General features: G+C 28.3%; 1 protein-coding gene across 2 annotated transcripts; it reads right to left on the reverse strand.

Moving 5' to 3' along the window:
- Positions 1–1,468: 1,468 nt before the first annotated feature.
- On the reverse strand, positions 1,469–3,875 carry LOC105777984 (F-box protein At5g49610). Of its 2 annotated transcripts, none has more exons than XM_052621583.1 (2): positions 2,535–3,875; positions 1,469–1,685 (listed from the first exon to the last, which is right to left on the reverse strand). In XM_052621583.1, exon 1 carries the CDS (start codon positions 3,601–3,603, stop codon positions 2,536–2,538), a length of 1,068 nt encoding a protein of 355 aa, XP_052477543.1. In that variant the 5' UTR covers positions 3,604–3,875; the 3' UTR covers positions 1,469–1,685; position 2,535. The 2 variants fall into 2 exon arrangements, with proteins under 2 accessions (XP_052477543.1, XP_012456976.1); XM_012601522.2 differs by lacking the exon at positions 1,469–1,685 and adding an exon at positions 1,698–1,997.
- Positions 3,876–15,111: the final 11,236 nt, after the last annotated feature.

The raw sequence follows: 15,111 nt of genomic DNA on the forward strand, positions 1-15,111 counted from the left end.
TTCAAAATAAGATCCATTGAGTGCATATAAATAGAGGGTCTATGGTGCTCACAAAAATTATTACAATCAATCCTATTTTCAAAAATTAGAGTAAGTGTTAGGGAATTCCTCGATTTTGCTAATCAAAGGAAATTCAAAAGCTTCATTGTATCTCGGGAGGAACTTTGTCTTAACCCTCTAGCAACTTTGTGTGGGAGCAAATAGTTCTCTTTGGAAAGCATCACTCGTGCCTTGAAGTCTATTGTTTAATTCAATATCGTCCTAGGATCTATCTTCTGCACTCAATATATCATACATTTATTTGAGTTTTTTAATATGATAAAAACATGAATTATATTTTAGAGTTTTTAGTGCATTTAATGTATTATATTTAAAAAAGTATTTTAAAATAAAAAATTAATCTAAAAAAATCAAATATGGGTTAAGTCAAGCTTAGATTTATCTTTCTAAGCCTATTGTTCTAGTTAAGCTCAAGTTAAAAATTAATCTAAATACCTTGTATGGACTTGACAAAAGCACCTTGTGACAGTTGACATGGAAAATTATTACCTTGCAATTGATGTAGAAAAATTCTAAAATTTTAGAAATATTCTAAATAATTTATTTAAAAATTATAAAAGGCTGTTAGAAATCATTAAAAAATTAAAATATTATAAATAGTTATTAATTTTAAAAAATTATTAGAAAGTATTAAAACATTATAAAATGTAGAAATGTAGAAAATTATTAAAAAATTAAAACACTACTCTTTCTTGTTTTCCTCAACTAAAATTTTAATAATTTTAATAAATTCTTATAATTTTTTATCATTTGAATAATTTTATGTAAAATTCTATAATTATTTTATATTTTATAAAAGTTTATTAATTTCCTATAATTTCTAAAATGTTAATAATTTTCTATATTCTTATATAATTTTAAATAAATTTTCTATAATTTTAAATATTTTTTAGATTTATATGTTAAAAACCATGATAAAAAAATAAAAATCAATTAAGTAGTTCAAATGCCAGGTCACTTGTCATAGTACTACATTATTACTTAACTATCTATCAAGAGTTATATGAGCGGTCACATCATCACTTAATGATCCATCAAGAGCTTAATGGAATTTAATCCATGAGCGCTGTTTTTTAAAGACTTAATTTTAGGACTTTTTAATTAATTTAAGCAAATTATATAATATTGACTATGCATTTCGTCAACTTAAGCAAATTATTAATATTGACCATATTTTTTCCAGATGTAGACTTCCTTCTTCAAACATAAAAAGAAGTTGATGCAAAAACACTTTTATATCTAGTTGAAGCTTAATCTTAACGCTGTCCACAACGATTACAAATTGGAGATGTAATTATAAAAGTATTAGCTTAGAAGGTGTGTGTGTGTAGATACCCATTTTCAACGGAATTAAGTAGAAAGAATTGAAGACATTTAAGGATAGAATACTGTCTAACAACAAACCAAAAACAGTAAAAAGAATTAAGATATAAACATAAGCAATTTCTCATCTTTGGGGAAAAAAAGGAAAAGAAAATACCCCATGAATTTAGATTTAGCAAAGACCAAAGGATGATTACCATTTGCCAATGTTGTTAATGTCCAAGTTCGACAGATAATTGATTAACATCTGCATGCTTATCTTTGTTTATTACCGACTCCATCTATCTAAAACCAAATCATTCCTGCAATAAGTCAAACATGCTAAATTCCATTCAGTTATCCAAACATATATAAAGCATTATCTCACCTTTGAACGCCATGGAGAAAGCCAAAAGCATAACTCCATTTACAAGCTTCAAGATGGAAGAGGAGAAGAGGGACAAAGTAACATGCACAACTTTTGACCTCATATCCACTCTTAAAAAAGGTATATAAATGGCTAAAAGGATAAGGATCAATGGGGATATTTGATCTGTTTTGGCTTTCTGGAGAGGAAAACCTTCTAGCCTTCGATAAATAAACAATTCTGGAACGGGGTTCCATGGCAGTGAAACCTAGACGAGGAAACAAAGGTGAAATGGATACTTTTCTAGGATAGAATGCAGGCATTTATCTTTCTTGTGTTAAAACTGAGATGGTGTGATTTCATCGAATATTAACCGAAGCTTTCATCTATAGTGATGGTCAGCCAAAATACAATTAACATACTTCATAAAGATAATAATAACTTATGACAAGAACTGCTGCAAACAAAAATATAACTCTTAGAAACCACAAGCAAACTCTTTCATGTATTCTTTAAATGATAAATTTACGAGTCACGGTGTCTGAAATGAGCTATTTATGTACAGAAGTTCCTTATATGTTGACCACAACACCTTAATCAGAAGGGATGATTGTGATCCGAAATGCATGTGCTGAGAACCACAATGGGAGGGTAGCACCCAGCTTAATAAGTAGTTTATATAAACAATTGCATATACTAAATTCTAGATGACAAAAGAAAAAGTTTAAAATCAGAAATGTACGACTCACAATGTCTAAAACAAGTTATTTATGTACAACGAAAGTTCATTATATGCTGGCCACACCTTAATCAGAAGGGAAGATTGTACTCCGAAACGCATATGCTGAGAACCACAATGGGAGGCTAGCACTATTCTTCACAGAGTACATTTCTTTCCACACTCGACTCTTCTGATGGTATACTAAGACCTGCTTGTGAGTTGCCAAGAATATACATTCACCAGTTTGTGCAATGGGGAATATGCCAGGCACTAGTCCCCTAATGCATCTAAGGCTCACTCTATCCACCATATACCACACTTCTTTTTCGTAGTCTTTCATTACCCAAATATTCATCCATGCGTCCGAAATCTGAATCAAAGATAAGCATCCATCGGAATCCAACAAATAAACTCGATTTCCAGTCCCATAACTCACTTCATCAGGCAAAGAAATCTTCCTCCAAACATCATAATCAAGATCAAGTGCAAGTATATAGGAACAACTACCGGTCAACCAATGAAGGGCACCGTTAACAAATACAACTTGGTTCTTGTTCATATGAGTGAAATGATCGTCTCGATGTGAAACAAACTTCTTCCACTTATTTGAATCCGAATCAAATATCAAACATATGAAAGTCCCATCAGGTCTATGACCAAACGTACGATGATACCCTGCTAACACAACATTAAACTTGTTCTTTGATACATCACATGCTAAACCAACAAGCGTGGCTTCACCATCGGGATAAAACCGAGTAACAGGCCTCTCCCTACACCTAGGAAGCAACTTAAAGTCTCTAGTCATAGGGTTACAAACGTAGTAAACACCCTTATCGGGAATGCTAGAGCAACACAGCAAGCCATTACATGAAGCTCTGACCTTGACTCTATCTTTCAGGAAATCCAACGAGACTTCAGAGACACCCCTCAAATTATCAACACAGACCAAGCTTGATCTGGATTCTGGTGAACCCGAAGTCTCAATCAAGACCATTGGGTTCTTAGCAGACACCTCATTATAGAGTTTTATGAAATACTTGTCAGAGACTAATCTATACCAAAGTTTGCAAACAGTTTTGGTTTTGAAAAGGGGCTTTACAGGCAATCTCGCAAGGATTTGAAGGATAACTTCATCAGGAAAAATACCCATCTTTCAAATTCATAATTCAATCAAGAAAAGCGAAAGAAGAAAGAAAATCAAGGTTTGCTTACCAGGAGAATGAATGGGGATTTCAACTGAAACAACAAAAAAGAAAGCCTTTTGTTTAGCTTTGTGGGGGGTTGAAGAATCGAATAGTAAAGCAATTTATGGGAAGAAGAGGATGATGGTAGTTTTGAGGCAGATTAATTAGCGATCTGATAGGGAAGAAGCTTTTTCAGTTTTGTTGCCGAAGGGAGCGAACCGCAAAGCGATGAAATAGCAGAGTCAAGGGCTAATGGGTCCACTACGCATCCATGAAAATATAACTAAATGGGCTTTTTCAGCCGATTGATTTTGTCCAAATGAAACCAAGGATTTTGGTTAAGAAAATAAAGGTTAAAATCTGCTATTAGTCCCTATACTTTGAAAAAAATTAGGATTTAGTCCTTTTACTTTAAAAGATAAAAATCAACTCTTACTTTTTTATTTAAAAATCTCACTCCAATAATTAAAATAGTAAGTATTTTCTGTCAAAACTTGTCAATTTAAAATTTTGATTAGGCTATCATCATATGATGTGACATATAATTAATAGAAAATAAACATGATAAGTTAACAAATTTTAACTAAAACTACTAACAAACATAACGATTCGATTAAGAATTTTGGATTAAACTTTTTAACCTTTAAAGTATACGGGCTAAATCTCAAATTCTATATAAATAGAAGGACTAAGAGCATATTTTAACCAAAAATAAAATGCATAAAGGCACACAAGAAAAGAAATAGATATTTCATAAATTTAATAAAATAAAAAATAGCATCTTCAGGTAAATAAATTTATTGTCGAAGAAAATGTCCTTCCAATAGTGTGTGCAGTCGGTCGGTTCAGTTTTTTTATGCCAAAAATCGAATAAGTTGAATTATTCATGTAAACCGAATAAATCAAACTAATCTAAGGAGAAAATTTGAATAAACCAAATAATTTTTTTTTGGTTCAGTTCGGTTCGATTTTTCAATTTATAGATTTTTTTAGTTGAAAAGAAATTTCTAATTGAGGTACTTATAATTTTAGTTCCTTTAATTTTTTTCACATAATTGTCTTCTTTATTCAATTTAGTAGATCATATTAGTTTTAATTTTATTTTAAATTCATTATAAAAATATTAAAAATTAAATTAAACAATTTTAATGAACTCAAAAATATTTATTTTCTTACATGGTCAACATACAATTTCCATGTCTTCTATTATTCTTAATAGGTATATATCAATTTGGTTTTATTTATATTTTAAATATTAAAAATTAAAATAAATATCATAAAAAATTTAAATTGTAACACCCCTAACCCGTATCCATCTCCAGAATAGGGTTATAGAGCATTACCAGAGTTTACAAATTAATTTACAGGCATTTCATTTCATCAAGCATTCATATTTAAAATCAATCAAAATTAAAACATTAATGAGCTAACGTTGGCCAATTTATCTCATACATGTCATTATAACTAGAATCAAAACATCCAAAATTATCGATAGAATTAATGGATTGTGTGATAAACATTCGTACATCCATTCAATGCATTATTCCTTTTTATCAAATATATCAATGTTTCATCAATTTTCATACAATGAACATTCAAATCATATTCACATCAATAACATAAATTTCAAGCATTTAAGAATATAATTCAAGTTACACGAACTTACAGACTAAATTACGAAATACCATAAATTTAGGGACATTTTGGTAATTTTCTATTTTCCTCAATTTTCACCCAATCATGATCTAAATTAATATTTCATTCAATTTATTAATTTAAATAATAAAACAATTCATTTCATGCAATTTGGTCACTTTTGACATTTTACCAATTTACCCTTAAAATATTACTTTTATTCAATTTAGTCCTTGAACCTAAAACATGCAAATTGGTCATTTTTAATGAAAACTCATGCTAGTTGAATAATCATTTATTGTCTTCCTCCTCCTCTCCATTCCACATCCTTAATGTATAATATTCTTATATGTAACATTATCTATAATTCTATCATTTATTTAAATATTAATTCAAAGCTGTCCACTTGAGTCATAGTCACTAAATTATTTATATCTTGAGCTACGGAACTCCGAATTAAGATCCGATAAATTCCTATGAAACTAGACTCACATATATTCTTACTATAAAATTTTCAGAATTTTTGGTTTAGCCAATAAGTACAGTTTATTCTTTAAAGTTTCCTCTGTTTCACTGTTTGACAGTTCCGACCTCTCTTCACTAAAAATTAATTATCTCTTTGTATAGAATTTGAATGATGTTTCAGTTTGTTTCTATTGAAAATAGGCTCATTCAGTATTTTAAACATATAAATTTAAGCCTCTAATTATTTTTATTAAAATTTTGATGATTTTCCAAATTCAGAACAGGGGAACCCGAATTCATTCTGACCTTATCTCACAAAATTTATTATATCTCATGATTTACAATTTCATTACTTAAAACGTTTCTTCTATGAGAAACTAGACTTAATAAGATTTAATTCCATATTTTTTTCATCCTCTAATTCGATTTACACAATTTGTGGTGATTTTTCAAAGTTAACCTACTGCTTCTGTCCAAAACTGTTTTAGTGCAAGATGTTGATTACTAAATTTATAACTCCCTTATTCCCTTTCTCTATAATATTTCCCATCATTTTCACTTATTTCCTTCAATAATATATCAAGAACATAAGACTTTGTTTAAGAAAACTCTACTATAACATCATTTCCATACTTTTTCAACAATAACAAACTTAAAAATATATTGAAATCTTGATGTTCTTACCTTATGCTATTGATTTCAATCTTTAACTTGATTTTCTCTCTCCTCCAGATTCTATTTCTTGAACCTAACTTGACATTCTAGCTCCCCATTGTCTCCTTATTATTTTTCTCTCTTGGAAGCTATGGAAATTCTTTTGATTTCTAGGTGAAAATAGTGAATTTTTGGTGAAAGGACCAAATTGTAAAGAAAGCAAAACTTTCTTTCTTCTCTTCTCTTCTAACGTTGGTTGCATGGAAAGATGATGATTTTTCATCATCTTTTCTCCCTTTTATATTAATCATTTAATAATAAAATAATACTAAAAATCTTAATAAAATATTAATTAAATAACATTTATCTAATTAATTAATTAAAAATATCACAAACATCATCATTACCTTCTAGAATTCTCTCTCTCTATTTGACCATTTTGCCCTTTATAATCTTTTGAAATTTCATCCTTGAGTCATCACTTAATTTGGTAAAATTGCAATTTAGTCCTTCAAAATTCTTCACCTTTTTAATTTGGTCCTAATTCATCCATTTTCCTTAGTACACTATTGGTCCTTCAACTTTTTCGTATTTACACTTTAACCCCTCAAATTTTGAGTATTTACTCTTAGGCAACAAAATTTTTCTCACTTTTGCAATTTAATCCTTTCTTGAAATAATATGTCGTAATATACTTCCCAATGTTGACATAACTCAATATTACCCTTTTTATCACTTTATTTCCTTATTTTACTATATCAAGGATATTATCTTACTTTCTTACTATAGTAATTTTCGGAGTATTACATAAATTATTAAATCTTAATGGATTTAGGCTTTTAAGAGCATTAAATTTTGGTCGAAATCATTTTTTTGAAAAGGGGATCGACTTAAATTTTGAAAAAACAAAAATGGAGTCGCCACCAATCTTTTTTATTTAGGTGTGATCGGATCACCTCATAATTAAATCGTTTTAATAAAAATTTAAATATACTAAAACGATAATTTTTGGCCTTATAAAATCCAGAAAATGGGTTCGGAAGTCGGTTACGCACGAGGAAGGGTTAGCACCCTCGACATGCCCAAAATTGGTACCTTGTTGATTAATTAGTGTCTTAATATAAAAAATGTGCAAATATTTTAAAATACGATCCTTGTATTAAAAAAAACTTGTATAAATCAAATTACATGTTAAGACCCTCTCATTTTGGAGAGAGAAAATGTCACACCCAATGAGTTAGGGCATGATATTTCACATCCTCAAAAATGAGCTTGTCCTTTAAAAAACTCATGCAATGAAATTTAAAATGATATTCAATTGTTTAAGTCAGATGAAGAAATTGAAGCCCAATACGTTTGGGCCCAATTTCTCAAAATTCCAAACATTGAATATTGCCTTTATTATTTTTTATAAAAAAAACCCTCATCTCAAGAAACCATCATGTCATATTCAATGCGTTAGGACACAACGTATCGAATTCCCGAGAATGAGCTTTTTATTTATTTGAAAGATATTCGATTATCTCGGTTTTTTAAAAAAGAAGATCATATTCCGTAAGTTAGAACACGATCTTTTATTAATTCCCGAGATTGTTACAAATTTATGCTTTAAAAGGTTCGTATATTTGGATTTGTCGAAAAAATGGAAACCCCATAAGTTAGGACACGACCTTTTCGAATATCAAAATACGAAGTTTTGCTTATTTTAAAGTCATAATTTATCAAGTAAAATTAATGTAACACAAATTGGTAGAAATAAGATACGGTGTATGTGCATAACAAAATAACAATAAATGCGATAATGTAAATAAAATAATACGAGCAAAAACTAAACAAGTAAATATTAAGTAAAACAAGTAAATAAAGACAAATCAATTATATATATACAATAACAAGTAAATAAATAAATAAAAACTAAAACATTTTTAAGAAATAATAATGGACACATAAATAAATAAATAAATATTAAGTAAAACAATTTAATAATAATAAAATAAATAAAAATATAGAAACAAAATGAAAATATAAAAGAAATAAAAAGAAGAAGATAGTTTTAAATACTAAAGTACCTAAATAGTAACTATGTATTTAAAAAAAGATAGTAAAATATAAAAATAAAATAAAACAAAATATATAAAAAATAAAAAAATAATAGTAATAATAGTATTACATTGATTAATTTAATAATAATGAAATAGCAAAAATAAATAAAATGGGAGCCAAATTGAACTTTAAAACATAAATTCGGGGAAAATCTAAAATAAATAAAAGGAAAAGGACCAATTGGAACGTGCGAATAACAAGAAGGGACCAACAAGGGAATAATCTCCACCCTCCAAAATGCACAGCTTCAAGATGGACCAAAATGAAACGAAAACAAAATTACGCGGTCAAATTTAAAAAAATAAAAAATTGAAAATAGGACTAAATTGAAACGCAATGTAAAAGCGGAAGGACTGACTGCGAAAATATACCCTTTGTTGAAAACACGCGGATCCTCTGGAGCGGGTCGGGTCAACACGCGGGTCAACACACGATGGCCGGAAGTTCAAAAGGTAATTTTTTTTTGTTATATATGTGTATGTTTTATTTTTTAAAAATAAAAGGGTAAAATAAAAAAATAGTTTCGAAGTAGTTAGAAAAAAAGAAAAAAAATAAACCTTTCAACGTTTTCTTTTCTCTTTCCGACTTGCTTCTCTTTGGTGTTTTTTTTCTTGAATCTTCTTTTTATTTCACTTCAAAAAAAAAAAAGCTTCCTACAATCGATGTTTTCAATGGCTTATATAACCATTTTTACATATATTTTTATATTTGCTTGCTGTCACTTCTTCTTTTGATTTTTGCAAGTGCAAGTGGTGGAGAGTCGGTGGCGGCAGGTGATAGGTGCGGCGCTGGTCAGAAGAGGCAGCGACGGCTGCGGGGCTAGGGTTTCAGCTTTTTTGAAACCCTAGTTTGACTGCTGGGGTTGGGTATTGGGCTAGGTTTAGATTTGGGCTAGGATGTTGGGTTTAATTTTGTTGGGCTGTAATGGACTGCCTTTTTTTGTTTGGTTTTTGTTAGTTTGGGCCCTGGCTAAAATTGGGCCTTACAATTTTAATGAGTATTTGCATTAAAGATTTAAAATTGATGAGGAAAACTTGGTGATTTGAAATTATTTTCACTATAAGTTGTTTATTATTGAGTAAGAAGATGATCAATGTCGATATTGAAATTGACATCGCACTTGAGGCGTGAGTTTTTATCATATTACTTCCTTATTGTTTCGAATTTATGCTATTTTACATTCTATTTTCTCTTCTTTATATTTATTTTATTATTTTTTAAATAATTAAAAATCCTTCTTATTTATTTTCCTCACATAATACTTAGGGTAGTTTTGGATGGGCGATTGGGTGCGGTGCGGTGCGGTGCGTTTAGTTTACTTTTTGTCTCACGTTACAGTATCGCTACAGTGTCTAATCTCACTGCCACCGCTGTTTTTACACTAACCGCAGGTAAACGCACCGCCCATCCAAACTCACCCTTAGACATGTGCCCATGACTAATTTCTGTTCAAAACAAAATTTAATCCTTTTTATTAGTCTCTATAGGATTCGACTCTATTTTCTTATTTGTAAGTTTATTCTGGTTTTAAATATATAAAAAATATTAAATTTAGTATATTCAACGCTCATCAAAATTTTAGTACTATTGTTGAGGATTGGTACTAATAAATGTTGATTTCTTTTAATAACGAGATCTAAATGCATAAGTATTCTTGAGTTCGATCTAAAAATCGAGAACACAACTTATACATTAAGAAAGGAGGCAATTCGAGGAAGCAACCTAACAATTCTTCTTCTTTTTTGCTCCTTAAAGAAGAGACAAACATCAATACAGAGACCCTTAAAACCAAAATTGAAGTTATGGTTGAAAATAACCATACACTAAGAGTACTTATCATCACACCCAGTGATCAAACACCATTTTGCATCACTTATCCAAATTTGGAGTTGGCATTTGAGTCGAAATCATGTTTGATCCACTTACTTTTCACATTCCATGGCCTAGAAAATGAGGACCCTCACAAACATCTCAAGGAGTTACATATAGTGTGCTCAAGTATGAAGCTGCAAAGGGTAAACAAATAGCATATTAAGGGTGGGTTTGGATGGGCGATTGGGTGCGGTGCGGTGCGTTTAGCTTACTTTTTGTCTCACGTTACAGTATCGCTACAGTATCTAATCTCACCGCCACCGCTGTTTTTACACTAACCGCAGGTAAACGCACTGCCCATTCAAACCCATCCTAAATTTTAAGCTATCATTTTCTTTAGTGATTGGACAAAGGAATAGTTATTTTACTTACCACTAGGTTTGGTTAACACTTGGCAGACATGACAGGTATGTTCCTTGACAAATTCTTCCAGCATCTAGAGTGGTTAGAATTAGAGGTAAATACAGAGGATTAAGATGATATAATCGTAAAAATAATATCTAATATAAAACTTTATTAAAATTAAGATCTGTTATGTTAGAACATTAAGAACAAAACTATATGCAAAAGCATACCTGAATTTATTGTTGGAAATTGCCAAGAAGGTTTTGATCTTTTAAGAAAATAATTGGTTTTGATCTTCCAAGAAAATAGTTTTCCTCTTAATATAACTTTTTGATGGGGATGGAAAAGATAAATGAGATAACCCTATTTCTTGGGGATCATTATCTCTTTAAGTAGCTGGTTATTAAATTAGTTTTGGGTATTTATAGTTTGGCCCCTCATCAAATTATAAATACAACTTATGGTATCTAATACATTATTTCCATAACACTTTAATACCTATAATACTTATAAAATAATTGGTCACTTAATTTTGTATCACACTTTATAATAGCATTACACGTTATGCATATGTGCCCATAATTGAGGATTTTAATCCAACATAAGAAAAAAGAGTCAAACTTATTGTATGAAGCAAACCCGACAGTGAGAAATCCAGCACCCCAAATAACAGCGGCCCTAAACCGCACTTAGATTGCTGGAGGAGCGTTCGTCACACACAAAAAGAAACCCACCAGCCGATAAAAATGATCACAAAGAAACGCCAGAAGGAAAAATGGTGGCAGCAATTTGCAGTATCACATCTGAAAAAGAAAGGAAACAGAAAAAAAATTCTAACAAGTGGTATCAAAGTATCGTCATATCGAATCGAATTATTGAGAATGAATTGATTTTCTATTATTTTAGATTAATGTACGAATATTTCATCTGAGATTGAGGTGCGAATCAAATTACATTTTATTTATATTTTTTAGAAATAAAATTTTGTTAAAAACGATGTTGGTGTTTGGGTGTCATCATGGTTTTCTTTAACTATTATGCGTCATATTTTAAGAAGGAAAATATGTTGAAAAGAATTGATTCTCGAAAGAGGGTAAGTTTTATGTTTTAAATCTTAGCGTAGAACTTTTGCGCAATTGAATTTAAATTATGAATAAATCATCAATGTTTCAACAGTATTGCTTTGGTATTAATTCTGTTCTTTAATGCCATACATATTATATATAGATCAATAAGAAAGAATAAATTTCAAGTAATTTTTTTCTATTTTGGAATTTGAATATTGGGTATTGAAGTTTTAAAATAATTTTAAATTTTTCAAGTAATTTTTATAATTGAAGTTTTGACGTTTGGCTATTGGGTAATTTTAAATTTGAATATTGGTATAATTATATATATTTTAAAATATTTTAATTGAAATAATAAGTTACCAGAGTGACATCTAATATTGAAATTATTTTGTTTTAAAATATAAAAGGTTGTGTGCATGTAACTTAAGCTACGTTAATGTTGATCGGCCCAAAGGAAGGTTAATATTTAACAAATTACATGTGCAACTATGGTAATAAACATGTGACAGTTATTCAGTTTTACATGTGATCAGTAAATCGGCCCAAAGGAAGATTTATTGTTCGACATATTCTTATTGTTAGTGTTTGATTACTATACCAAGATATCACTTACAAGTTAATATTTTGTCCAAAGATGAAATGTTAACGGAGTGTCCAATATCTCGACATGAGATTTACCTTTATTCAAATTGTTTTAGTTTAAATTTGAAATATTTTGAAACAAATAAATTCAAATTTTAGGTTTGAGATTTAATTAAGGATGTCTAATATTTTAAATAGATTAGTTGAAACAAATGCCACCAAAATGACCTCTTTTGCATAGAGTAGTTTATTTAAAATATTAATATGATTATATGTTTTTGTGATTCATGCGTTTATTAATTGACCCAAAGGTAAGCTAATATTTGGCAGAATTTCAATGACATCTGTGGTGATAGATGTGTGACAATTATAAAGTACTTTATGTGAGCAATATGTTAGTCCAGAAATTAATTCATTATTTGACATAATTTATTATCAATGTTCGATTGCTACAACAAAAGTACCGCTTACTATTAGTATTACTGTCCAAAAACTTGATATTAATGTTATGTTTGGTATCTTGAGATGATATTAGACATTATCTTGAATTTATTGTTTACTTATGAATATTGATGTGAGTATATTTTTCTTTATTTTTGTTCTATATTTAGCTAGTTCATTTTCTGCTGCCACAATATCTGCTACCATCAATTCTATACCCATGCTTAATGGAACCATTTTGGTATCTGAACTTGACTCTTTTTCTTAATTTGGTACCTAATCTTTTTTTTGTTCAATTTGGTACTTGTTAAACGTTTTTACAAATTACTCCAATATACTAACAATGTTATTTTTTTTATGAAGTAGCAAAAATAGTAATTGTATGACTGACATGTGACAGATGATATGATATTTTTTTTATTTTATATGTTCAATTACTTTTATTTTAATTAAATAATTATTTTTATTAATTAAAATAATAAATTTATTTTAATTTGGAGTTTTAAAAATATTTTTCCTTATTTAATATTAATTAGTTAAGCATAGCTCAATACTTATTTTTTAACATGAATTTCGTCTAATCTTGACAATATTTTTGTAGCATAACAAGATTTTATTTAACACCATTAGTGTTTTGCATAATTTGTATAACACTTAATAAATTTAGGTACAAAATTGAACCTAAAAAAAAGCTTAGGTACTAAATAAGGAAAAAATGTCAAGTTCAAGTACCAAATTGGGCCCGAAAAAATTTAAGTACCAAATTAGGAAAAAAATGTCAAGTTCAGATACCAAATGTTATATTAAACCTTAAAAAAATAGGTTTGACTTATAGTCCAACATTAAAGCATGAGCTCCGAGGTGAAAAAAAAATCAAGTTAATTGAGTTGATGAGTTCTATTTTGTCATCCTAAATTGATTTGAAATTTTTTCGAATCGAATCGAGTAAAATGAAATTCGAGTCGAGTTGAACCGAGTTGAGTGAAATTGTTGGAGTTAAACTAAAAAAAAATTAAAAATATCAAATTAAATTTTGTTACAATATAACTAATTACATGTTAGAGGATATAAATTTGAAAACTTTTTCAAAGAAAAAAAAAGAAACTTTAGTACGATAAACTTGAATAATTAATTAACTTATTTAGGTCCCAAAGATATTATTTGAGAAAATTTTTAAAATTTTAACTTTCTTTATATATTTTTAGAATTTTTATAATTTTTTAAAAATATAAATTTTATAATTATTTTAATTTTTAAAATTATTTTGAAATTTTTTATAATTTTGTTGAGAGAGAGACCAATTTGCTCATTTTCAAAATTAATAGAGACTAAAGAGATATTTACACTAATCTATTATTCGAATGATTCGATTTATTCAAATTGTAAATTTTAACTCGACTCGAACTCGAAACTTGAATTATTTATTCGAGTTGACTAAAAAAAATTCGAATAACTCGATTTCGTTAACTCGAAATTCAAAATTTTTTTGATTCGAGTTGAATTTTACTTGCCCTTACGAACATATTTCAAACCATATTTAATTTTCATAATATATTGCTTCCATATTTAAAATTTTAATAAAATATATATAACTATAAAATATTAATTAAAAGTAACATATTTTGGAAAAACTAACATGGATAGATAGTGATATTTGATTTGGCATTTATAAGTATCAATAAATATGGATTAAATTTGATACACATATTTAGATCACGTTAAGTTTCAAAAAAATAAAATATACTTAATTAACATATTTAGATAACGTTAAGTTTGGAAAAATATAAAATGTATTAATATCATACTTAATTGAAATATGGTTTGACTATCTTTTAATCGAAATTCTCAATATTTTTTTAATTCACAACTTTTTATTCTATATTTAATTCAATTAGTTACATTTTACATGTTATTCTTAATTGCTAGGATTAATTCTCTTTATATATATTTAAAACTTATAATATCACTTTTGGCATATAAATATATATGTCCATAATACAATAAATATTACAATTATATCACTTAGAATTATTAAATATTTTTTAATTTAAATGAAATAATAATTATGAATATATCATTAATATGGGAGATAAAATTACGTTGCTTTTAAAAATATTAAATCTTTAGAAAATTATGAGCATCTCATTATTATGGAATATAAATTTTAGTGTATATATATATTATTGCAATATTAATAATTTTATTTTTATTTATTTTGCACATTTTTTGAAAGAAATTTATCTTATACATTTAAATTATATCTTATGAAAACGATTAGCACTAATTAAAAATTTAATCAACATAGTG

The sequence above is a fragment of the Gossypium raimondii genome, chromosome 10, assembly GCF_025698545.1.
Source record: "Gossypium raimondii isolate GPD5lz chromosome 10, ASM2569854v1, whole genome shotgun sequence".
Taxonomy (NCBI): domain Eukaryota; kingdom Viridiplantae; phylum Streptophyta; class Magnoliopsida; order Malvales; family Malvaceae; genus Gossypium; species Gossypium raimondii.